This window comes from Rhinolophus hipposideros (genome assembly GCF_964194185.1).
Source record: "Rhinolophus hipposideros genome assembly, chromosome: 2".
NCBI lineage: Eukaryota > Metazoa > Chordata > Mammalia > Chiroptera > Rhinolophidae > Rhinolophus > Rhinolophus hipposideros.
The window spans coordinates 15348988-15375270 of NC_138048.1; the positions used below are offsets into that span (position 1 = coordinate 15348988).

Genomic DNA, 26283 nt, shown 5'->3' on the forward strand with positions numbered 1-26283 from the left:
ATTGAGTGGTTTACTCATGAATTTAACAAACACTATCATTATCCAGGTATAATAACAGGCATCTGCATTGTCACTTGGGGATTTTCCTCCATACACATCCATACAGGAACATTTGATTCTTTGGTTAAGGGTTGGAATAATTGAGGTAGATATCAAAGGAAAAAACCTGAAACGATTGACTGGATAATACACGAAAGCCAGAGAGACTTTGGTTTGTTTCAATGAAAGAAAACCAAAGGATTAATTAAATGAATGGGCGAATATAACTTTCCAATATGTAGGGAATTTGAGTAGGAAAATATAAGTGTTTAAACCACTTAGACAAGTAAAAACTTCGGGTGGTCTCTTCCCTCTCTCAGAAGCATGTCTAATAACGTGTGTCAGAATCCATGTTTCTTTTATAAAATGCCAGCTTTCTTCAAACCTCAAAGACTTACTTGGGAACAAGGGATACAAACTCTTATGCTAACGATATGTATCCTGCAGCGATTCTTCCCCACAGGATTTTTGCCTGAAAATGAATTTACTATATTATGGAGGCAGATTCTTGAGCCAACGTCAACAGTGACATCAGCCACAAGATATGTTTTAGAAATATAACTTTAAAAAAATCCTTTTCTACATGTATGCTAAATATCTCTAAATATAATTTAAATGGATTAAATATGCATATCTATCAATCTGTCAGCATCACCTATCTATCTAGATTGAGAAGGCCATTCACCACATGCCTCTATATGATGTTTATGATGAAATGTTGAAATATTTTAATGCTACAACATTTATACTTGATATGATTAAAAATACATAACCATGCAACTAATGTCACATATGGTCAGTGATGAAAATTTAGAAAATTAGACAAGCAAAGAAGAAAAGAAAAACTACCTTGTAATTCAGCCATGCAAATTGGACTATATTGTTTTAAAATATTCTCTTACAGTATCATTTTAATGACTGCTTAATAATTTATATACAGATTACCTTAAATTATTTAAGCAATGAGTTGGTTTTAAATTTGGATGGTTTATAACTTTCACTATTAAAACAGTGGTGAGATTAACATCATTCTCAATTATATTCAAGATTATTCCAACTGACATTTCTCTAATAGGGTACTTTTCTACCAAACCTCACAAACGCTGAGCATTAATATCTTCGTGAAATTGAGAATAGACTCTCCACTTAATTAGCATTTTTAGATCAGTGATCTTAAACATTTATCTTGACATTACCGTGTTACTGATATCTTATTTGTTGTGGAGATTGTGTTCATATGCTCATCTTTTTGATTTCTAAGAACTGTTGATAGGCTAAAATTTTATCCATTTCTCTTATATATTATAGATACACTTATTTTTCCATTTTTAACAGTCTTTCTAATCTGGTTTTGCATTTTTGTTACTCTATCAATAAAATTATAATATAGATTGTATAATATATAAATTATATACATATTCACCTCCATTCTCATCCTTTACTTTTTCTTTATTTTTTATGTTTAAATTTTAATCATCTATATTTTTGTATATATGATAGTATATAGAAAGCCATTTTTTCAAATAGCCCATTATTGCATCACCCTTATTGAACAATCTATCTTATGTGTACTAGTATGAAGTAACACCTTTATAATATTTGTGTAGCGTTTTCACTTAAAAAATAGGGAGATTGTTATAGTGTCAAAATTATACTCCGGCATACCACTCAGCATCCTCATGCAGAATTCTCCAAATATAGTGTTTAAGCATCTTTAAAGAAGTGAATGGACCTTCCCCAATGTACTAATCAGGAAAGTATTTAGAAACCTAATGACAATTTATACGAGGACAAATGTTTATCAAAGCAAACTTTAATAAACTTTGAACACATCGTGTAGTTATTTCTTACATGAAATGAAATTTATTTGACACATAGAAATGAAAATGTGTGCAAACAGCCTTAAGGTCAAGGTCACTCAGCAAAGGACTTTTAGTGACTATTATTGAACAACAGTTACAAAAACTCAGACAAACATGAATACATAAACATATTTTGGACTAAAAAAAGAAGCCCAAATTATTTTCTAGGTATCTATTTTGGTTTGTTTGTCTGTTTGATAAGATATAAATTGAAATAGTACTTCACCAAGATACAGTCATATCACTTATTATCACTCATTTAAGGAGAGAAAAAAATAAAAGGATGCAGATCACACATCATTTAATCAGACATAAAATTAGCAACCCCATTACCTTTACTTTTTGTCAGTTACCCATACTTCCCGCAGACTTTATTCTGTGCAGACTGTCTTTGTGGCCAATGACAAGTGAAACATGGAGGCTGATTGGTTGAAGGACATGGAAGGGTATGGATGGAAAGGGGTGAGAAGTTCCAGTCACAGTGACACGGTGATTAGAAGATGGCCAATAAAATGTCAACTTACCAGACCCAACTAAAACAAAACAAAAAGAAAACATGGAATAAATAAAAATAAAGAAACAAAATGAAACAGAGAAAGTAAGATTTGATTTACAATGACCTTTTTTTAAAAAAAAATAAAGAACACATTAATATTTGGATAGATGGTTCATACTGTCTATAAATGAATATTTGTTAGCGTTTTAAGTGTAATCATGAATGATTTAAGAAAAATAGAAATGAATCTTAAAATCTCTTCAATGATTTAAATGGCAAGGCTACAATGGATGACAACTATAAAATTATAAAACACTTTTCAATGACTTTACATTTTGCTACCAGATAACCGAGTTAGGTAACTACACATGTAAGGGGCTTACAAAACACTATAAATTTTAACTGCTAATGCTACATAATATAGAAATCAAGGATATAAACCAAAGATAAAGAAGTGTTAAATTCTATAACACCATCATCAGATTAATTCTTTAAAGGTTAATGCTGCCAATAATATTCTATTAAACCCATGCTTATCATAATTGAATATGCGTACAAAATCATCCTTAAATCTGGTCTAAGTGCAGCTTATGATTCAATAGGTCAGGAACATGGCCTGAGATTTTGCATTTCTAACAAGCATCCAGGTGCTGCTGGTCTATGACCATCGGTTGAGTAGCAGTTATTAAAAGGTGTTACATTTCAATTCCTGCATATTTTTAATTGAGATGACGCATAGAAAAGATGTGAATACATATTGAAAACAGAAAAAAAAAACTTTGCAACCCTATCTAATAAAGTCATAAACATATTACTTGTTTTCAATGCTACAACACTGAGTGTTTTCACATATCAAGTAATACACAGTTTAAATACTGGAAAATGATTGTCTTGTTTTCCTCTTTTAGAACTAAAGGTAATTACTATTATCAAATGCAAAATTTTTCATAATAGTCCAGTAGACACCCACAATATACTTTAATCAAATAAATAATTCCTGTGTCTTTCAGCAAGTCAAAACTAATTAGACTTGATATACATCTCTGTAGTTTAAGTAAATGAACTATGCTTAGCACTGCTGCTGTGAAAAGGTAAACTTTAAAAGAGACAAAAGTTACCTTGCCTATTGTTAGCACACATGCAAAATTTAAAGGAAACTCAGAAACAGATTTTAACTCCCAAGTTTGCTCCAATGTGAGTGAAATAATTTGTCTTTATCTATTATTCTTAAAAAAAAAAAACAAACAAAAAAAAACCTTTAAGCATAATTCTGCATTCCCTCAGGCAAGAAAATAAAAAAAAAAAAAACATCTCTCTCACTAACTCAAACATAATCCTTTTCACAGCATCAGCTATGTTATCCAGATTTAAAAACACAGAGTGGATCTGACTTCATTACACTTCTTGAAACCTCAATGATAATGTCTTTTAAATGACAGAAGAAATATTTAGAAACTACAAAAAAGAGACCTGACAAACTTCAGTAACAGAATTTTGCTTAAAAAAAAAAAAAAAAAAAAAAAAAGTTTTAGAAAATCTTTTGGAGGAATCTGTGAAAATAAATTGATCTAATTGGACTGATTCAATTAAAATTCAAGCCTTATTTAAAGACAGAGATTAGAGGAATGATCCATAAATATTTTCTAGTCATATATTTTCAGTAATTTAAAATTTCTTAAATATTCCAAAAATATCCAATACTTTAGAAATAAGAAAATTGCTAAGAAGCATCTCATTTAAAAAGTGCTTTTGCTTTGCATAGGTTTTACCAGCAATTAACTCATAGGAATTAAATATTTTATCCATTAAAATCCAATGGGTTTAAAAACCTCAGACTAACAATTTGCATATCACATGAATGACAAATGATAACTGGAAAATATTCCATAGTCTATGAAGGACACAGAAGCTTCTCAAAAATCAGAAATTTTTGAGAAGACCTTATTTTGAATATCATTTTGGCTTTTAACAACTATGATTCTCAAGAAATGATTCTTCTTATCTCAGTGAAAACCTATCTGTCACAATTTAACTCCCATTTCATTTGTTCTAGTTTCAGTAAACAAATAAATGCCATTAATATCCTTCACATGAAATTATTATACTCATTTGAAGGAAATTATCATCTGAAACTTCCTCTTCTAAAACATAAATTACAGGAATTTCTTGAAGTTTTTCTCAGATTTCCCTGTTCTCCATATCTGTCTCAGGGTCAGGTCAAAGGTTGTCTTTGCAGACAGAGAACAGGGACCTTCTATCCAACATGCCATGTACATTATCGTCCAGTTTGGTATGTCCAGAAAGGATCAGAGAACAGCAGATCCTGTTCATTCATCATGTGCTGAAGTTTGGGATTTATAACTGGCTTCACTCCTACCCACCTCAGAATGCTTAACTTCTCTCTGCTTTAAAGGCTGGGAACACCTCTATCCCTACTCCCTTTTTTCCCTAAGAAAGAGGAAAAGCTTGTCTGTGTCTACCTCTAATAAAACAATAAAACTCTAAAATGTTACTGCTGGAAGTGACCTTAGACCTTATCAGTCTAACCCTATCTTTTCTGCACGAGAAACGAGAAACGAAGAGCCTAAATTGTTAAACAGCTTTCTCAAGGTCACAGATGACTAACCAGAGACTGCCTTCCAGGCGTCTTGACTAAATCAAAGTCTCTACAAATTTTCCTATGGGTTAATCAGTTTGGGGTGAACTATACACAATATGACACACAAATGTATTTGATTTCACATTTACACTGTCATAAATTGTTTAACCTAAAATCATTACTACCAAAATCATTACTACACACATATAAAAACGCCTTTGAAAGAATTCTTCATGAAATTAAAAATAAGAATATTTTTAAGAATATTTAACTATAGTTTTAAAAAGATATAGAAAATTAACAGGTGAGAAGAACACAGACTTTAAGCATCTTGAAAAGTTCACCTTTTGAAAAAACAAGTAATGCAATCATTTCTTAAGGGTCAACCAATTTTAACCACATCACTTGAAATCATTATAAATTGAATAAAATAATACTCTTTGAAACATGAGAACAAATAATATTTTAACAAATATCATTTTTAAGGGAAATATGTCAAATAGGAAGGTCAAAATAACTTTTAAAAATAAATACATTTTTAAGAGATTAAAACCTGGCATTTAACTTCTTTAACAGCAAGTTTGGAAAGGGATAAGTTTGCTACAAGACTGAGTTTGTACAGATAGCACAGTATTTTCACCTACATTGTATTTTCTTGGTAGTGAGGGAAAGAGCTATCTAATACATATAAATTATATAATCATAAAACTCTTGTTCCTTTTTGTATCTAAAAGAGAAAAATAATAGCTTTCTTTAAAATCGTTGGAGATAATACAAATATATACTAATAGTTTAAAAACACAACTGTTAAAAAATCATAGGAGAATTTAGCATCACACACACACACACACACACACACACACACTTAAAATAAGAGACTTTCTTTCTTTTTTGTATGTTACATGAAAAGGCTCCAGATTACTGAAATCTTCTGTATTCTAAGAATGTATATTGTTCAGACAATAATCTTTCGATATAAATAAACTAAGCTAGGAGAGAAAGGAGGCAAAACTGGAATGAAGAAAAAAAGAAAGAAAGGAAAGAAGAAAGGGAGGACGAGAGAAGGGACAAAGAAAAGACTTATTAATTCTACCGGATGTTATACTCATATTCAAGAGACATGAGTCAGAAAGATGATAAATGTTTGAAAAACCTTGAAGAAGAGGCTTTTTTGGACTGAAAAAATAAATCAGCTGGACAGATTCTTAAGAAGTCTTCAGATTAGGTCTAATAAATACAGGGACCAGCCAATCTTGATAACTACTTAGGCCAGAAGAGAAGAAGATAATGGGACTAAATAATAGCATGAATGACTTAAGAAAGTATAGAAAAGAATCAGTTAACAGTAAATATTGCTGAACCATTAACTGGATGCCAACTGTGATGTCTCAGCGGTCTTTAAAAATGGGATTTATATCCATTTGGCCACAACAATTTAGTTACAACTATGTCTGGTAAAGGAAAAGAGCAGTTGATTCAAAGTGCTTTCTACGCTATGATTTTAAGAATATGGAAATACAGAGGCAAAGCAGGAGAATGGATATAGCCCTCTGCTCCCAATATTTTCCCATAATTATGTGTATACAAATGCCCTCAAATATATTCCTTTCAGTTCATTTCACCTTAGGTTGGTGAATTACTCCATATATACAGCTCGTATGATAAATCCCGAAAAGATCAGAAAATTGCAGGAAAGTAAAATATTTGCATATTTGCATAATCTTATTACTAAGATTTGGTATTTTTACACTGAGATCTCAATTTTTGAAGCTTAATGGCTTCAAAAGCTACATAAAATGTTGAGATTCTTCACTCTTGGCTTTGGTCATACATTTGTTTTAAAATGTAATGACAGAAGACTGCCATAGTATTTGAATCTAAGATAATTTAAATATTCAAAACTCCTAGAATAAATATATAGAAGATCTCATAGTTAGCAAATTTATCTATTGTACAACCAATCCTACCAGTAAATATCAGAGAACAGCAGTTTCCTTGAATGGGTTACAAAAAAAAAAAAAACAAAAAAAAAAACAAATCACCTTAACTAAGGAATTCTTCTGCTGATTCACACATATTAGATTTTTATTATTAGCAACTAAACTCTAATGAATCCTTAAATTGATGTGATTTTTTTTTTTTTTCATTCTCATATGCTATAGTGCTTTTTGAACAGCAGGGCTCAATTCACAAATCTGGTAGACTAGAACTGAAAATACCACATTCCAGAAGAATATGAATGGAGTGAGGGAGTGAGTAAAAGTAGTGAGTTTAAGATTTTTGGGGGAAGAAACACATTTTTATTAAAACAGAGGAACACTCAACTTTTTAAGTAGTGAAGTTTCTACATATGAACTGACAAAATGCAGTCACTTTTATGCTAGAGAAATTATATGCATAGATACTCATGAACGATAATATCTGAAACAATTAAAAACCCTTAGGATATTTTAACACTAGTTATGATTTCTTTTTGGGCAAAAAGATTGAGTGTAACATGAAAGCCTGTCATTATGTCTTTCAATTTTTCAGACATAAAAATAGAGTGGTTAAGAGGAACGTTTTCAGAATACATTTAATGGATATGTCAAATGCTATGAACTTTTCCCCTCCACTCAAAATTACCTTATTCTATAGATCGATGGTTCTGGAGACAATTCTGCTGTCCCAACTGAAGTGGGGTGAGGGTGGGGTGGGGCTACTGGCATGTAGTGGACAGAGGCCTGGCATGCTGATAAACATCCTACAATGCACGAGATAGCCCTCATAACAAAGAATGTTCCAGCTCAAAATATCAATATTGCGAGGAGTGAGAAACCTTGCTGTTCAATCCAAAGTTTAACAGAATAGTAACAGATAATTATTTCCTCCAAATATATAAAAATTGCCTGGCACAATACCTCACATTATAGGTACTCAGGAAAAAGTTAATATTCTTGTTCTTTTCCTCCACTTCTAAAAAAGTGACAACTTAAACAAAAGTAGTTATTAAATTGTGCAATTTACTTACTTGTGTACTAAAGAGTCTGAAATTGAAATTCAACTAACCAGCAATCTATGAAAACGTGTATGCCACCTGACGTAGAATCTCAGGAGCCTAATTTTGCTGGTAATATTCCATAAATCAATTTAGAAAGCCTGAAACCTAGATCTTTCCTCTCCCTCCTCCTTGTGATAAACAATCCATTAATATTTTTCCATTCCTTCCATCTCTGTTGATCTCTATTCCCACTACTCTGGCCCAAGTTATCCAATTGGGCTCACCTGAACTACCCTCTTGTGTTTATCTAATCTAATTTCAAAATAGAGCCAGAGTGATTAAGAACAAAACTAAACTAAACTAATCTGATTATAGTACATTTTTGCTTAAAACCCTTCAATATGGTCCCCATGCTTTTAAAATAGAGAGCAAAATCCTTAACATGGGATTACCACGTGTATAGCTCTTTAGTGTCTTCTCATATCTATCACCTCTCATCCTGTATCTCCCTAACTTAACCCCATAGGCTTTATTTTAGTCCTTGAATATACCATAGCCATCTTTCCTCTGGTTCTATTTATGCTGTATCCCAGGATAATCCCCCTTCACCTATTCAATTTCTAATCACCTTAGCTCTCAGTTAAAAAAAAAAAAAAAAAAAAAAAAAAAAGTCTTCAAGGAGCTACCTCTAAATTTGATACTAAATCTTATCAGAATACTACCTATTCTCATAACAACCTTAACTTTTCTCCCAGAGCACTTATTATACTTTAAAATTATATATTTGTGTGATTATTCTATAAATGTCTGTTTTCCAAACTAGCCTGTACACTTCATGAGGGCAAGTGTTTAACTATTTGGCTTGCTATAATTTCTCTAGCACGTATAAAGCTGAGGACATCACCCACATTGTAATATAAATATCTGTTAAATGAGTGAACAAATTACAATAATGTTCCCCTTGCCAAGTTGAAAGCACTTTCTCCCCACCTGGCATAACTAAATCTTTACAAATACATTTTTTACATTCTGCTGATATTGTAGATACTTGTGTATATCTCTCTTCTTCACTAGGCTGTAATAAGCTCCATGAAGGCAAGAGCCATGCCTTCCTTACTTATTTGTGCCTCCTTCACAGTGCCCAGTATATTGTTTTGTACACAGAAAGCACTCAAGAATTTGTTTATTTGAATTTGGAACACCTATCTTCAAATGGCATAGTTCATGCAGGGTCTACAGTTAAGGTACATGATGGTATAATAAAATTACTCAAATGACACTTAAACAACTTTGGATCAGATCCTCTTCACAATGAGTCAGGTCTATGCTATATATGTCACATAATCTTTGTACATCTCAGTTTAATGAAGAGCCCTCAATATTAGCTAACTATGATTAGCTAATGATTAGCTAACATCATACACTAGAAACCATCCCAGAAAATCAGTAGAAAAGATTTTAATATATCAATTTTGCAAAGAGTGGAAAGTAAAGATTAACTTTCTTGAGGTTGCACATCAGGTAAGAAATGCAAGATTGGAATTCAAGTCTGCAGAGCTCTTAAAATCCTTTCTCTTTTTACTACATTGCATGACTTGCTTGTTTTTTTTTTTCCCTTTTTTTTTTAAGTTAAACTTTATTCTAATGTAATTTTGGCTCTGAAATGTTTTGGCTCCATCACCTAAACAAAATAACTTTCAATAAGAAATTATTTACATTCAACATCCATTTATGATAAAAAACTTTCAACAAAATGGGTATAGAAGGAACTTACCTCAACTTGATAAAAGCTACATGTGATAAGCCCACAACTAACACCATACTCAATGGTGAAAAGCTAAAAACTTTTCCTCTAAGGTTAGGAAAAGAAAACGGATGCTCACTCTTACCGCTATTATTCAATGTAGTACTGGAAGTCTTAGCCAAAGCGATCAGACGAGGAAAAGAAGTCAATGACACACAAATTGGAAATGAAAAAGTAAAAATGTCATGATCTGCAGATGACATGATACTAAATATACAGAAAACCCTAAGGAATCCACATAATTCAGTAAAGTGGCAGGACACAAAATCAGTACACAGATATTCGTCACATTCCTATATATTAATAACAAAAAATCATAAGGAGAAATGAAGAAAACAATCCCATTTACAATTGCATCAAAAAGAATAAAATACCTAGGAACAAATTTAACCAAGGAGGTACATACCTGTACTTACAAAACTACAAGACACTGAAGAAATAAATTGAAGAGGACACAAACAAATGGAAGAATATACCATGCTCATGGATTAGAATAAATATCATTAACATAACCATACTACCCAAAGCAAACCACAGATTCAACGCAATCCCTATCAAAATACCAATGACATTCTTCTCAGAAGTACGACAAATAATCCTAAAATGTTTAAGCAAAAATGTACTACAATCAGATTACTTTAGGTTAGTTTTGGGTGGTGAGCACATTTACTAATTACCTAAAAAGAGCACTGAAAAACTATTCTACCATCCACAAAGTTAACTTTTTAAAAGCCCCTTTGTAAAATGGCCATATCTATCAGTTTTAATTGTGCAATGCCCTAATGTCTCTCCTACTAACACTGATCACACAAAAGAAATGTCCTAAAGCTATGGCTCACTTTATTGACCATTTATGGTTTTTCCCATCCACACAAATGTGTTATAAAGCAATTACTCAGCTATATTTTGTCTTAAAGTTATTTTAGTATTTTCTACAGGTGTGTTTATACTAGCCATTATTTATCAAATCCTGAGAATAACAGGATTATTTTAACCGGTTAAAAGCAAATTAAAGTGCTCATGGGATTTTTATCAGTTTTGCCAACTTTACGTATATTATAAAGTAGTCACTTAATTTATACAGAATCTTTCTAAAAATAATGTTTACAAAGCATATCATTTTTTTAAGTTACTGAAATAAGGTTCAAAGGATGCCAGCTTCTGGACTATTGTAAAGTGTAACTAGTCTCAGGATGACCCTGATGTTTAGAATATACTGGAAGATTTGTGAATTTGCAAAAATCAATCCTCCCCAGTATAAGTATTAATGTTGTGTATACCTATAAAATATTTAAAATGATAGTAAGCAAATAATAAAAAAATTAATACATACGGATGAATAGTCAAATTTTCAATTGTTTGGCATATTTAATTTATCTAAGGTTCATCATAAGAAAAAGGTCTCCTTAATGTCAAATAGACTACAATTATTTGCTTTATGATTATTCTCTTCTAACCAATGAATTATCTCAATCACTATATACTAACAATTCTAAATAAAATAGAATATATCAATGTGAATTAACTTAGAATTAATGATTTTACATTAAATGATCTACAATATTACAAAATATTTCCAAGTCTTATGGTTACATGAGATTCTTAGCAACATATTTAATGTTTGAAAATGAGCTACCCATCAATGATTAGAGCAAAAAAGCTAACGTATTTCTCCAAATTTCATTCTCCGGCTGAGTAATTGAGATTGGACAGATTCACACAACTCAATTACGTAGCCCCACGTTGATGCCATTATTTCAGAATGTAGGTTGTTAAAGACAGTTGCTAAGTCATACATCTATATAAGTGGGCCACGAGAAAACCTTACACACTGTTATACAGATGAATAAATCAAAGTGAAGCTCAGAACATTGTGATGAAAAGCCCACGGTGTGCTATTTACTAGTGTGGTGCTGTGTCATTATTTGTCACAGATACATCTTATGTATCAATTATTTCTCGGACTGACTGCTCTACTCATTTCTTTAAATACTTGCTTGGCACACACATTAAGAGAGTGTTTCAAACTCCCTGTAGGAAGGTCGTGTGCTGAATGCTTTTCCTTTTGATTAACTTTTAAGATTTACATCAGCTTGTTTGAAATAAGCAACCAAAAACCTTTATGAGTAAGTGAAAGAAATCTAAGAGAATGTCACATCTTCAATGGTCATTAGGGTTAAAACAGCTATTTCTGAAAGGCTGTAAGAACAGAAGAAGTTCTTCACATTATCCTTCTTACCAAGGGAAAGGAAAAAAAAAAAGGAAAAGAATCATAGGCCATAATGCTGCTGGGTCTCAATCAAATAAAGTAGCATAAAAAACCAGCAGGATTGGAGCTCAGAGTCCTATTTACGCCCCTGGATCAGAAGAGTTAGGAGAAGGAGCCATTCTCACAAATCATTCTCTTGTTAAATTCTGTAGTGGGACTTCATTCAACCCCTTGGCTGATGGCATTTTACTTTCAGCCAGCTCACAAAGAGCTCAGCTGGCAGCACTGATTCTTTAAAAGGCTCCACTAACACATTGTCTTTTTGGGTTTTCTTTTTACAATCACAAATCTCTTTTCCTTATCCGCCCTTAAAATTGTCTATTGATTTTAAGCCATTGTTTTAACTACAAAATAAACAACAACAACCAAAAAATCCACCACAAATCCTATAAAGGAGACATTTTGAATAAAACTCTTGAGTGCAGCATTAAAAGTAGCAATACATGCATACAGGAGGTGGCAAATAAATATAACATTGTAATGTGTACGTATTATAATACACAAATATATATTTACATATCATACATTATATAAAATCTATTCTTATAAAATGTTATTACTATAGATTTGTATGTAAATATCCCCCAACCCCTGAAGCACTGTTCACTAGAGACCTACTGATTTTACTGGACCTTTGTGGATTATTGCCATATGTCATGAAGAATCATTCCCCAGTGAAACAGTCTGCTCTATCTTGTTAGTCTGGCAAACATGTCACACACACATCAAGGTTCTTAAAGTCATCAAGTAAAGCTTTGAGAGCTTTATAATATGTGTTTCATCAAAATGTTGATGAATTCACAGTTCTTAACCAGGGTCCTGGATTGTACTAAAACCTAACTTGAACCTGCAAAAAAGCCCCTTGACACTATTAGTTTTGGCTCCGACTCAAATAACCGCGTTAATGGTCAGAAACAATGTACTATTATACTGCCAGCTTTTCTGAAATCAGCAATTGAAGCAAACTGTTCCAACAAATGATTTAAATGAAGTCTACATCAAAGAAAGGAAATTCAGAACTGAAAGGCCCAGTTTTTTTCTCTCATTACTTCTTTTATGCCTAGATAGCACACGAGCTCTAAAAAGTCATATGACTCTTACAACAAAGATCTCATATGCTGATAGAAAGCTAAACATAGTGAACCCCATACATGGAAACCACCAATTTACAAAACAGGCCTTCTTTCCCCCAGAGTTTGCTTTTGAATGCAAGTTTATTAAAGTTTATCCCCCAGTACTAGCAATAAAATCCACAGTAAGATATATTGTTTGACTTGAACCTAAATTTTAATTTTACATTCTGAAATAATTACCTAGCAATCCATAAAAATAGAGAGAGAGAGAGAGAGAGAGAGAGAGAGAGAGGGAGAGAGACAGAGAAAGAAAAAAACCACACAGGCACGGAGCAGGTTACACTGTATAAAATTAACATGTGGTTCAGTTATCTTCAAAGTTGTTACTTCACACCTTAGAAAATGGTCAAATGCACAGATGCACATTTCTTTTAACGGATTATGCTTTCTAATCCATTTTCAAGACGATTGAAGTTTTAAATTATATGGAAGTTATTACTGGGGCCTATCTATCCAAATTATTTTTATCTCCAGTTAATTCAATTGTTCCAATAGATGGACTATATTTATGGAAGGAGCAGTGAAGGGATTCAGTGTTATTGATTCTATCAAGAAATGTAGCAGCACTGAACATACCAGGAGGGATAATAATTATGCTTAAAGATTACAGGAAATTATGCTAAGTATAGATGTGTTTAATCAAAAAAATCCAAACTCATTATTTGGGTCTCAAATGCATATGTATGCATGTGTATCAATATGCATAATTAAGACAAACAAAAAGGATTTTTAACTAACTGCAGATTTTTTTGTATTATAATTCACTTATCTGTTGTTGCCTAAGGAACTAGAATAAAAATTGACGTACATTAACCACAGTTACAGAAGACTTGATAGTCATTGTTTATGAAACAATGTGTTTACTGTACATCTGTGTAAAGTATTTTGGGAGACGCACACATGACTCAGATCTGAACCTTGTTCTATAGTGACTGGCAGCTGCGAGCACTAAAGGTACATGAAGTGCTGACTCGGACAGACAAAAGCACATCACTCGAGTGATCTCTTTCTCCTTTACATCAGCGTCGTTTCTACTTTCGTTAAGCATTGAACTGCTTCAAAGAATGTACTAAACATTTCCTACGCATGAACTCTTTTAATACTCACAACAATCTTAATGGAGACATTTTCAGCCCCATTTTACTAATGAGAAAACTTAAAATCAGAAATTCAATAACTTGCACATTTGCAAGTGTGTCTACCAGAAAAGATTGTGCTATTTATTCTGCTCTACAGAATGTTTGCTAACATCAGAAGAATAAAAAAGATGTCTCTCTAAAACACTTTTCAAAGAAATATTTAGGAGTAATTTTCTTTCTTTCTTTTTTTTTTTTTTGGAGTAATTTTCAAAGGCAGATCTCAATATCAAGGAGTCACAGAAAATTGTCTTTGCAGAAAAGTACAACAATTACCAAACTCGACATTAATCAGTTACAAATCAATCAATCAATAAAACAATCAATAAATCTCTATGGACAAAATCAGTATTACTGGGAATCTGATGGATTTTTAATCGTTTTTGAAGCTGATGAGAAAAATAATCTTAGCAACACAGTTGCTTTTTTATAAGCACTTTATAATCCACACACCACTTTTATGACAATATAATTATTTTGCTTATTTCCTATCAACTTATTGATGTTTATATTATATGTGCATTCATTAACTGAACAGATGAAAAGACTGAAATTCAGAGCAGTTAAGTGACATGCCCAGGATCCCACAGTTGACATTTATCAGGGCAGCCCTGATTCACTCATATAGAAACTGATAGATGAGCACCAACAATGCCCCTGAGACTGCAACAAGCAACGAGACTAAGAAAGCAAAACCAAAACCAAAACAAAACAAAACAAACCCCAAAATAAAAACAACAATAACAACAAAAAACAAAGTGTGCCTCTAAGGAACTTATAGTCAAGGGGGGCAGACGTTGGAATGCACTAACGGTGCCGATAATCCGAAGGGTACATGGATGTGGAATCCCTAACCTATCCTGGGGTGGGGACTGTCTGCAAAGCCTCTTGAAGAATGCTTATCAGAGCTGAGTCCAAGGATAGAAGTAATTAGCAAGTAAAAGATGAGTAGGTGGAGGACGGGTCATTTTAGACCAACACAAAGAAAAGTCCAGAGGTAAGCTACATAGTACGTGCATGGAAAAAAAATATGTGAATATTAGAGTGATACTAGACTGAAGTGAGTTGCAAAAGAGGGGACTAAGTAGCCTGACACCACTATTAAGTATTTTGGAGAGATGGGAACCATGACAATTTTTTATGGATGGAACTAATATAACTAGATTTGTCTTTTAGGAAGATGAACGTGTTGTGTGGAGAATGCATTCTATGGGACAAGCTGGGGAGGCAAGGTAAATGGTTAGAGGATAAGTTTCATTGTTAGACAAAAAAGGCCTGAATTAAAGCAATGGTAAGAAGGTGAGAGAGTTGAGAAAATATTTCAAAGGCAAAATAAGTAGGATTTTGTGATTGGTGTAGAGAAATGAGAGAGTAAAGCATGACCCCACCAACACCCCAGCTATTGACGGGTGTGTATCTGCAGGGTGCACTGCCTTCAACTGAATAGAGAATACAAGAGAGTTCTGCTTCTGATGCCCAGTCTGCTCCCATTTTCACTGTATCACTAGTATTTCCTGTGAATTAGTAGTCACACTCTGGGTTAGTAGAAACCTAAAAGCTTAGACAGACCTCTGATAGTTGCTTCTTGTTTTACTCGAAGTGATAACTACTGTTCAAATTCTAATTCACTGAGACATCACTTAAGGAAGGGTCAGTTATAAACTTTAGTGCCTGAGATATTCAGCAAAACTTCTTTTTGGAAGCCCCACGCGGTTCACTAGCAGAAAGGAGAGAAGCGCTAGAAAACAACCCATTGGTAGCAATTAAGTCAGCCAAAAGACAGCAGCATCTTTTTTGCTACCTTTGTGTCTCCCTGGCTCCGTGTCAATCTCAGACTTGGAGGCTCAGCCTTTCAGAAGCTGTTAGAGTTTAAACAGTCCTAATGAGGAAGTGCTGTGTCCCTTCCTTTCATAGTAGGCACAAATACTTTTGCACCAGACAAAATAACAATTCTTTAGAACAGAATAGCATACGTATCCTTTGGATGATTCATTTGAGCATTCCTGTTGTACGCCAAGAATATAATTTAAAGAAATAGCAACATGACTCATGATAGCGTATTTTATAATTTAAAAAATAAAACGGGATGAAATCGAGACTGGAGGAATTTCACATCAAGGAAAGAAAAATGGACATGCACTTATGAGAAAAGAGCTGGGATTTCACAGAAATCCTACTTGTCTGGTAGCAGAGCATCACCCGCTTCAAAGATGTGTGGTATCTGCCTTTTCTTTTAACAGAGCGATTGCCAAAAGAGTAGGAAAGCAACTGCTCCTTGAGCTTTAAAGAATAACTGGTCCCTGTGAGAAGCCTGCAGAGGAGTGCAGTGGGGTGTGACCTAACATCTAAAGTCCATCTTCCTGTGTGTAACTGGCCCAGCACCCAAAAGGAATTGGGAGGACTCAATGTCTTTCAGTTCCAATCGTAAGAGAGACAAACAAAAATGGGATTAGATTTTTCTTAATGGTTCAACTCAGTGAAGATAATATGGGAGTGCTTAGGAAATGGCTGGTGCATTTGGAAGCCCACTTTCAGTTTGGTTTCCAGTGACAGATGCAGCAATGGAAACAGGATCACTCTGGTGATAGAGCGTTGCAAAGTCACTTTGGACGTGAACTTGTAACAGTAATAAGAGCAGCTTTATCTGTCAAGTGGCAAAGGGAATGGAAAGATTCATAATACTATCTACTTTGCCTTGTTTAAGCAATGAATATCCCTGAAGAGGCAAAGCGTCGTAAGAAATCTTAGATGTGGAAGACAAACTTGGATATGGGAGAAATTTAGAGTTCAGGTGGCCTTATCTTCTTTCTTTTGCGATATCACGCCGCAAAAATAGAATTATTTAGAAGGTGTGGACATGATGGTCATCGTAAGTAAAGAATTACTAATTTAAAGGGTTTGTTATTAATACATAGTAAATGAAATTATTATTGTGTTTTTGTTTTGAAGCTGCATTCATCATACCTTTCTTAAAGGCTACCTTTAGCCCAAGGAGATAAAAAGTACTCATTTTTTTCTAATGAACTATGAATTGGTTCAAAATTAAAAACATGTAAAAAAAATAAGTTGGCTATCGGGATTCCAAGAAGAACCCCAAGGCCCACATGGCAAGCACATAATAAAGGCCTAATCGGTTTAGATTAAGACAATAAAATATAAAACAAATCTGCGGCCATTCTTAGAACATCAAGCTGAGGCATAAATTTTAGCAGTTTCAATGGCACACTGTTTAAAAACCTGGCAGGGTGCCTCTATGCTTCTATTTTGTTCTGGTTAGAGTTTATATTTTATAGGTATGTCACAACCTATAAAATGGTTATAAATACCATAGAATTTATCTTTTTCCTTAAAGATGAGGCCACTATGCAATATGAAATGCTAGTTCAGAAGATAATTCTTTCCTTCCAAGACAGAATCGGCAATCCTAACACTTGTCAAGATGAGACATTAAAGGGCAAATATAACAATGGAATAAATCAAGCTTGAGGCGACATGTCTTTAAAAAGATGCCTGATTTTGTTTGTGTAATTGACGTTCACAAAGAGAATTTTTGAGGAGGTGTATAGATGTTATACATGTGGAGGAAAAATAGCAGCAGACCAACATGAAATATAAATACAACATGGTGGTTTAAATGTATACGTAATAAACCTTGATTATTCCAGAAAATGACAGAATATAAAGTTCAGGTTAATTTTCTGGTTAACTGAGAATTAAGCAGAAACACTCTTTTTCTGTTGTAATCATTCCAAACAGCATTCTCTCCCCATTTTTTATTGGTCATGTAAAGACATTAATTATTTTTCAATAGGTCAAATTACTGCAGAGTCTTTGAGTCTCATTCTGACAATTCGTTTCCCTGAAACACCAAAATCTGTGACATGCAAGTGAAAGGAATCTGGATGTTCTTTTCATTGACTAAAATTTTTGCAGAGGCACAGATGCACATATTTTTAATCAGAAACTTCCTAGTAACACCAAGACGTACTACAATTTACCTCTCTTACAAGTAAAATAAAATATTTCATATTATAGATAATAACCAATATTTAGATTTGGTTCAGTGGCTTTCACATTCTGCTGCCCGAGAAGAAGTAATCTAATCAACGCTACGTGAGATACATATGTGGTACTGGTTTTAGGGGTACAGTGACTCGCTATTAACAGGCTGTGACCTCATATTTTACTCCTGGTTTGAGTGCTTAATTTAAGCTTTCAAGTGGCCATGAAGAAGAAGCCGTATTTGAGGATATTTGCTCATGGATAACCTTACTAGACTTAGAATGAATTACCAGGAAACATCCCTGATTTATAGAAAAATAACCTGAAATGTTGAGAGTCCAATAATTGGAGAACAGTCACTCTTAAGAGGCAAGAGAATCAGAATTGAGGTTAAATATCTTCTGCTGAAAAATTTTCCATAATAATAACACTCCATTGCACATAAAATGTCATCATTTCAGTTCCCGAATGGTCATAATTTTCATTAATTTATCCAGTTGTTTTATAAAACTTCAACCTAAGTCTAACTTTGGCAGCATTAAAAAGATCCAACACATTTACTATAAAAGCCAATAAGGAATTTTTAAAATAAAAATGTAATATTTTATATTTGAGAAGAGTTTTAAGTAATGTTTCATAATAAATCACCATGACTATATTAGTATTTTAGATTTTTCATTTACAATAGTACAGGAAGAATTCTCTGTCTAGAATTTATCTGAATATTATTTTTTTACTAAATAACCAATAATTATTAATATTAAGCAATAAAGCTATCAATAGTAATAACACTACTATGAATGTAATGCTCCTTATTTATGAAACATTTATTCTGCAAAAGATAATATGTTCAACTTTTATGTATATATAATTGAGACCTTATACAAATGCTGTGAGGTTTGTATTTCTGTACCTATTTTATGCATAGCGCAACTGAGGCTCCATAAGTTTAAATATCCTATTCTGGGTCACACAGTTGGTAAACGACATAGAATTCAGCTGAATTCTGTCTGATCCCAATGTCTACCATCTTAACTACATAATTCTTTGTAACACACTTTTTCCAGCTCTGATAATTCCCAAACTCTAAAGAAATGTTTTAAAGCCCTTTATTCTTTCTACTAGCTCATAAGGTAGCTCCTCAATCCAGGAATTCAGGAACTTACATGTTTAAAAACATAATAATAAAAACAAATAACTGTATCCCAATTCAGATACCCTAAATCAGGTGCTCCAGGCACATGACTGAGAATCTGTATACCGTGTTTCCCTGAATATAAGACCTAGCCAGACAATCAGCTCTAATGCATCTTTTGGAGCAAAAATTAATATAAGACCCAGTCTTATTTTACTATAATATAAGACCAGGTCTTTATAATAAATATAATATAATATACAATACAATATAATATAATTATAATATAATAAATATAATACCGGGTCTTGTATTAATTTTTGCTCCAAAAGACGCATTACAGCAGACTGTCTGGCTAGGTCTTATTTTCGGGGAAACATGGTATTTACCAAGCTTCAGATAAGTTTAGGTATTCAAGTTCAGATAACAAACTTCACATAAGTTTGGCACACTTTGCCTGATCCTAGGTTTTACATTGCTCCTTTTCAAACACAGACCACCAGGCAGCCCTCATTGATGGCAATCTATTCAAATTCGATCCAACTGAAACTACTGTTGGCTGGAAGGATCAAAGCCACCAGAAAGGGCTTGAATTTCCCCTCGAACATATGTGTGATATTTCTACCCCTCAAGCAGAAGGTTGGAGTCCATATTCATATATCAAATTGTAACAAGTATTAATTAGATAAAGTGCCTACTAGATGCCCAGTACCAAGCTAAGCACTGTAAACACTATGCAAGTAAAAAAACAAATAGATCCTTAAAGTAAAGGAAGGGATATTTAAGGAAATACATAGATATGGTCTTGAAAAAAAGTAGAATTGGGATTTGAAAAAAAAAGGAAAATAAAAAAAATAATTCTCAAATTATTATTTTTTTAATGTTGGAACTAATCATGTCTATACTGAGGGTGAAAAATCAGTCCCCTTTATTTAAGAGAGTTTTACAAGTATCTCATAACTCCTACCTGGAGCACAGCGTTTTGTTGCCCAACAACAATTCTCCAAACTAAATATTCATTGTATGAGGAGTGCGGGAAAGGAAGATTATCTCTAATCCCATACTGACTCAAATAGTGCCTTCTAAAAATGAACCACACGTAAAATGCAGAAATCAAAAACAACTACACTACTGAATTTCTTGTTATAATAGTTTCCTGCTATCAAATGGATTCATTTCTAGTTTCCTTTGTAGTAACTAGCATTTTTTTCTACATTTAATCTCAAATGAAGAAAAAAATATATACCTTCTCAAGTTTCCTTTGAAAATTTCCCTGGTTTTTTTGTTGTTGTTATCTTTTACAGTTGGGAATCATGTTACTTTATTTGACATATTGTGTACATTATTATAGCATGTTAAAGGTATTTTAACAGTGATGTTAGTGTGCATATTTTAATATTTGATTAAAATAACTTCACAACTATATACAAATCTCTCATAAGTTTATAGAAAACCCAATGCAGTTGAAATAACTCAATTCCTCAAGTATTTGCTGGATTTGATCATTTGGACCCAATTTCCATTGAAATGCAAGCTTAGGGAGCAGGAATTCCATATGGACAACTTAAGGCTGAATTAGCTTTGGAATTGAGTTTAAAATTGCACGAAGAAACTCTAGTTTGATTTCAATGTCTAGTGTAGACACAGCAGAATGGCTATTATTTATAAAAAGCGTAAGACTCCCAAGGTAAAGAACTTGAAAACATAAAGTGCAACACTACATCTCTCTGACTAATGTGATAGACAATCAACCTCCCTGTCACAATTGCCTGGAAATAGACACACCTTTTCATGTCTTGTATTCATCCTAGGCTAGTTTCACTCTCTCTGGAGGGCTTTTGAACTTGGATTTGACATCTCATAAATTCATGCTTTCTCTAATGTAAAAGGGTTTTCTTTTCTTACAGTTTTAGCCTTACGTGGAGTTCAAGTCTAACTTAGATTAAAGAGAAGCAGTCCAGGTCTTAGAAATTCAATGTTTGTTCTTGATCATTTCTTTTCTTTTTTTTCTTTTGTTTTTATGAGGTTCAGCTAAAAACCCCAAAGTGGGACATAATGGCTTTAGAGACAGGAAGGAAATATTCTTTAGTCTTTATTTCTTTTTTCTACTGTAAAAAGCCCATAAGGCTCCTTTGTAGAAAGCCCACAGTAGAAGCACTCCCTCAAAAGCACCTTTTTCTTCATAACAGCGTTAGAGGAGAGACAGTGTTCAGAAAAGATGACGGCACCAAGTGCTGCGAATGTCAGACCAAGAGACCAGCTAAGTGGTTTATGGCCAAGATCCCTGTTTACTCTACATTCTTGTCAAAATAGGACATTTTTTTCACCAACATAATGTTTTTTAAAGGTCAATGTCTCTCAAATTCCACAATAAACAATTTGTCCCTAGAAAGGAAAAAGAAAAAAAGAGAGAGACAATTCTCAGATGAGATATAGTAAGAAATAATCAGTATGACATCATGGAGAAAGGAGAAAAGGGATTACGAGAATGAAAAACATCTGGATTATGGATACAAAGGAGGTGACTGAACCATTTCTACATATCAGTTTAAGACATGACGCTGACATTCAAAAACTTGTAGCCGAAGACGATGGCATACATTTTGGCTCATATAACACCAAATAATTAATCTTTATCAAAATTAGCAGAGTGCCAATGCAATTCATTCAATTTATTGAGTGTCTGTTATGTCACAGGTACTGTGTCCACAGAAACATACTGCAAAAGTCCCTGCTCTATGGATGTATCTTACATTCTAGAGGAGAATACAATCTTCTCATTTTTGTGTCCCGAATTGTACAGATCCTCAAAAGTGCAGGATCTAAAGAAATGGTAGATGTGTTTGCATTCAGGGACAGAGTTTTCTGGCAATTGCTGTTATTTAATTAAGAGATTAGAAGGGATCTATGTTTGAAGATCCAGAGATTATAGCACATTCTCCTCTTCTACTTGACCAAGACAGAACTTTGCATAATTCTGAAAATGGAATTTAACTTCTGTAACAAACACTCATAGAGCTCCCACAGGCAAAACAATTTCCTTCAAATATGTCTGAAATAAAGTGTCTAGCACTATTTAAAGCATATAGTTAATATAGACTACTCTAAAAGAGAATTTTTTTTCAAATATAAACATTATAATAAAATAACCACGAGAAAGTGTTCCCCAAACCTTACCTTGGACAGTCAAAGTAGCCGATGCTTCAGCTTTTCCAACCATATTTTCTGCAACACAAGTATATGACCCCATGTCACCAGCCATCACCTTCCGAATTTTCAAGGTATGATCATCTCTAATTTCATATCTAGTAACATAACAAAAGCAAGCACAGTTAAGTGACTTTCTATTTGAAAGATCTCATCATTACAGATAAGAGACATCAAGGCCTCAAATCACATGCAACAATTTCTTCAGAAAATTTAAAACAAAAAAAAGTTAGCATGCAGATAGAAAAGATCTTGTTTTTACATTTGTGTGGGATAAAATATTAAACTACTGTTTAAAAAATATTTTGGGGGAAATTTGGCACTTATTGATTTCTTCAAGCTACTATACTCACACTAACAGGAAAAATAGTGACCAACAATTCTTATTATATGCCACACATTAAGTATTTTACAGATTTTTATCTTTTAAAATTGGTATAACCATTGCATGAAATTATTATGCTCATTCCCATTTTGCACATGAGAAAACTGAGGCACAGGAAGCTAAAGTAACCTGGTGTTGGTCCTCAGCTAGTTTAGCGGCAGAACTGATATTTGAATTCAGTCTCCTTCGAAAGTTCACTTGCCTTGCCTTATCTTACCTCCCCTTCGATGTTGGGTTCCCCTTAATTATTAGTTGCACTTTAATCCTCTTTTACTCCATATAATATCCCTGAGTTATATTATCTATTATAGTTTACATATTGATCAACCCAAATATTTCCAACTCCTATTTCATCTAAGCTCTAAATTCATAATTCCAACCGATTAAGAATTAGGTGTCATATTGCATAGGCATCTAGTATTTAACATGTGAAATAAAACTCTCTTTTCTTACCCTATCACATAAACAAACTCCTTCTTCTAACACAATCTACCGGTCTTCCTTCATCAGCTCCCCTTATTTAACAAATCACCCAATTCATCGATTCAGTTTCAGAAACTTCTTGCCACTACGGACCCCTTTCTCCATTTCATCTCTCAGTCCGGGCTATTCATATCATTTATATGTACAAGAACAATGGATCCTGACACTGGCCTCTCCCCACATTAATGTTAATATTCATAGTGCTAAAATAATGATTCTCTAAAAACTAATCCCATTCATAGTATTCTCTCTTGTCTCATTAGTATGCACACAACATAATTCAAAATTCTTCAGTCTATTAACACAAGCCCCTGATCATTTGGCTTCAGTATTTCTAACACGATGTCCCTTAACTTCTTGCCACATGGCCGATGAGCTAGCCATGCGAAACTTTCCACCATTCAGAACATGTTCTCTCTCAGATTTGCATGTTGTGATGTCTCTTTCCTTAGAATACTCTTCTCCTCTTTCTTGCTTATCAAATCAATACATATTTTTTCAAGGCATTGTTCACATGTCACTTCCCTTTGAGAAGTCCCTCTTGAGTCCTTGTTCCCACAGGTCTACCTTTATGTGACCAAAGGTTGTGCTGCTTTATTCTGTATCTATCCAGACATGCCTCCTTCTGTGAGCTCCTTGAGAGCGGAAAGTATGTCTAAAGTGTGTCTAAGCCACTGCTCTAATCCCAACACCTGGCAGGGTCAACCCATGCATGCTGAAGGAATAGACACACTGGCAAAGACAGCCTAAAGACAGTGTCTGAAAGCTTCATTTCATTGCTCATTCCCTAAGCCTGGAAGTATATCTGCTCCGAGCCAATTTAAGGACTTGACAGATATCAACAAACTCTGACCTTTTCTACTAGTCCCTGGGGATGCTGTAGCTAAGGAAAGAAAGCCCACTTTTTAATTGGTTCATAGCCATAATTTTAATGTGGTATCTCTCTTCCTTTCTCTACCAACCCCCATATAAAAAGAATGGTATTAATTGTGGTCTGGTTAAACAAAAGAAAATCCTTTTTTAGGGAATATCACATTTTACAAGGGTTCCACAGGCCAGCCAGGGTCATGAGTGTATAATTGTTACCTGAAACACTCAGAGAAAACATAACCACCTCCTGATTCTAATTACCTTTAGTACTTTGTCTGGCCGCTGATCAGAAGTCTAGAATAGACTATTTTAATGACACATACGTGACCAGTGGTCTGAAGAGAATTGTAGACAATTCTGAGGGGATTCATCACATCGCCAAATTCTGACCTATACCTGGATTTGGGCAGTTCTCCATCCTCTTTCCTCCATCGTACCGTAGGCACAGGGTCACCTCGGGCCTCACATTTAAATTCCGCACTGTCATCCACAGTTACCGCCAAGTTACTGGGTCTCTTCACAAATGACGGTCTCTCTACAAGTAGAAAAAGCCATCTCAAGAAAAAATAAAGATGAACCAACTAAAAATGATTTTCCGTGTTCAATCAAAACAGATTTATAATTAAACATACTACTTAGAAAATTATTCCATAGTTCCTGACTTCTGCAAGATCTTCCCTAGGTTTAGTGTTTCCTCCTAGTTTTCCTCCCACGTCTTGGCTGCTCTGTCTTAGGCTGCTTTACTGATTCCTTCTCTGCTCTTCCCACCTCCTCACCCCCAAATGTTGGTTAACCTTCTAGAAAGGTCATTTCTTCCTCCCTTGTATAAAGATACTAAATAATAATAGGAAGCAAGCTTTACAGTGAGCAGATTAGAAAAATGGCACTTACCTAAGACAGTTAGCTCTGCTACTTCACTCTCACGTTCCCCAACCATGTTGGTACCAACACAAACATATTTTCCAGCATCACTTTTGCGAGTGTAAGTAATCATGAGCTTTCCTCCTCGTATCTTAAAATAAATAAATAAATAAATAAATAAATAAATAAATAAATCACATGCATACTAGTAAACTGCTTTAGCTATGTTTACGTGACAAGTCTTCCTAAGTGAAGTCTACTTTCTAAGTATACAAACAAAGAATAACTATATCATATCACAAAGTTGATGTGTAGTATTTGTTATATTTACAGGCAGTGACTTTAAACATAATTTATTCCAGTACAGTAGAGGCAAATATTTCTACTTACCTACATTTCACATAGAGTTATTATATTCTATATAACTAGAAATTTGTTTCCAAACTGGCCAAGTTATTTATTTATTTAGTTAAATAAGAATTCCCCCGAAAACATGAATAATTTAGTTAGCAAGTGGAAAAAATGAAAAGGAAATTCTTAATACCACATGATTATAATTAATATGTAAATAGATATTAGCTACAAGTAGCTATGTAATATGTAATACAATACATATTAGCTAGTATTATAAGATGTGGAAATCAAAATGTCTCTAATTACTTAATTTGTCAGAATTGCTTTAAGGGAATATATCTTAATTGCCAAAACACTGAAGAACCTATGCTTTTGGTGGGAATTGAGTCCAATTGCCCATGAATAGCTATAGTGCTCTTAATCTTAAAAAGTTTTGTCAAGAATAAGTTGCAGAATGTTGATTCATGGGGTTTTGACCTCACAGTAATTCTGTATGGTGCATCAACTAAACGAAGGAGGAAAGAAAGAAAGACAGAAAGAAAACAGGAAGGAAGCGAGGGGGGTGGGAGGGAACCATCCAAACAGAATTATTTTTCATACACTAGGAGTTTATTGAAACTACTACTTTATAAAGGTGAGGCCATACTCTTTCGGAATGCTGAACTGGC

At 33.6% G+C, this 26283-nt stretch overlaps 1 protein-coding gene across 8 annotated transcripts in view; it reads right to left on the reverse strand.

The window, feature by feature from the left end:
- Positions 1-26283, reverse strand: part of ROBO1 (roundabout guidance receptor 1) — a 1124592-nt gene that overhangs the window by 87585 nt on the left and 1010724 nt on the right. For all 8 annotated transcript variants that reach the window (XM_081074401.1, XM_081074396.1, XM_081074400.1 and 5 more), the window contains 3 exons: positions 25292-25412; positions 24797-24935; positions 22633-22760 (listed from right to left, as the gene is read on the reverse strand). In XM_081074401.1, the coding sequence (XP_080930527.1) occupies positions 22633-22760; positions 24797-24935; positions 25292-25412 (388 nt within the window). The remainder of the gene's footprint in view (positions 1-22632; positions 22761-24796; positions 24936-25291; positions 25413-26283) is intronic.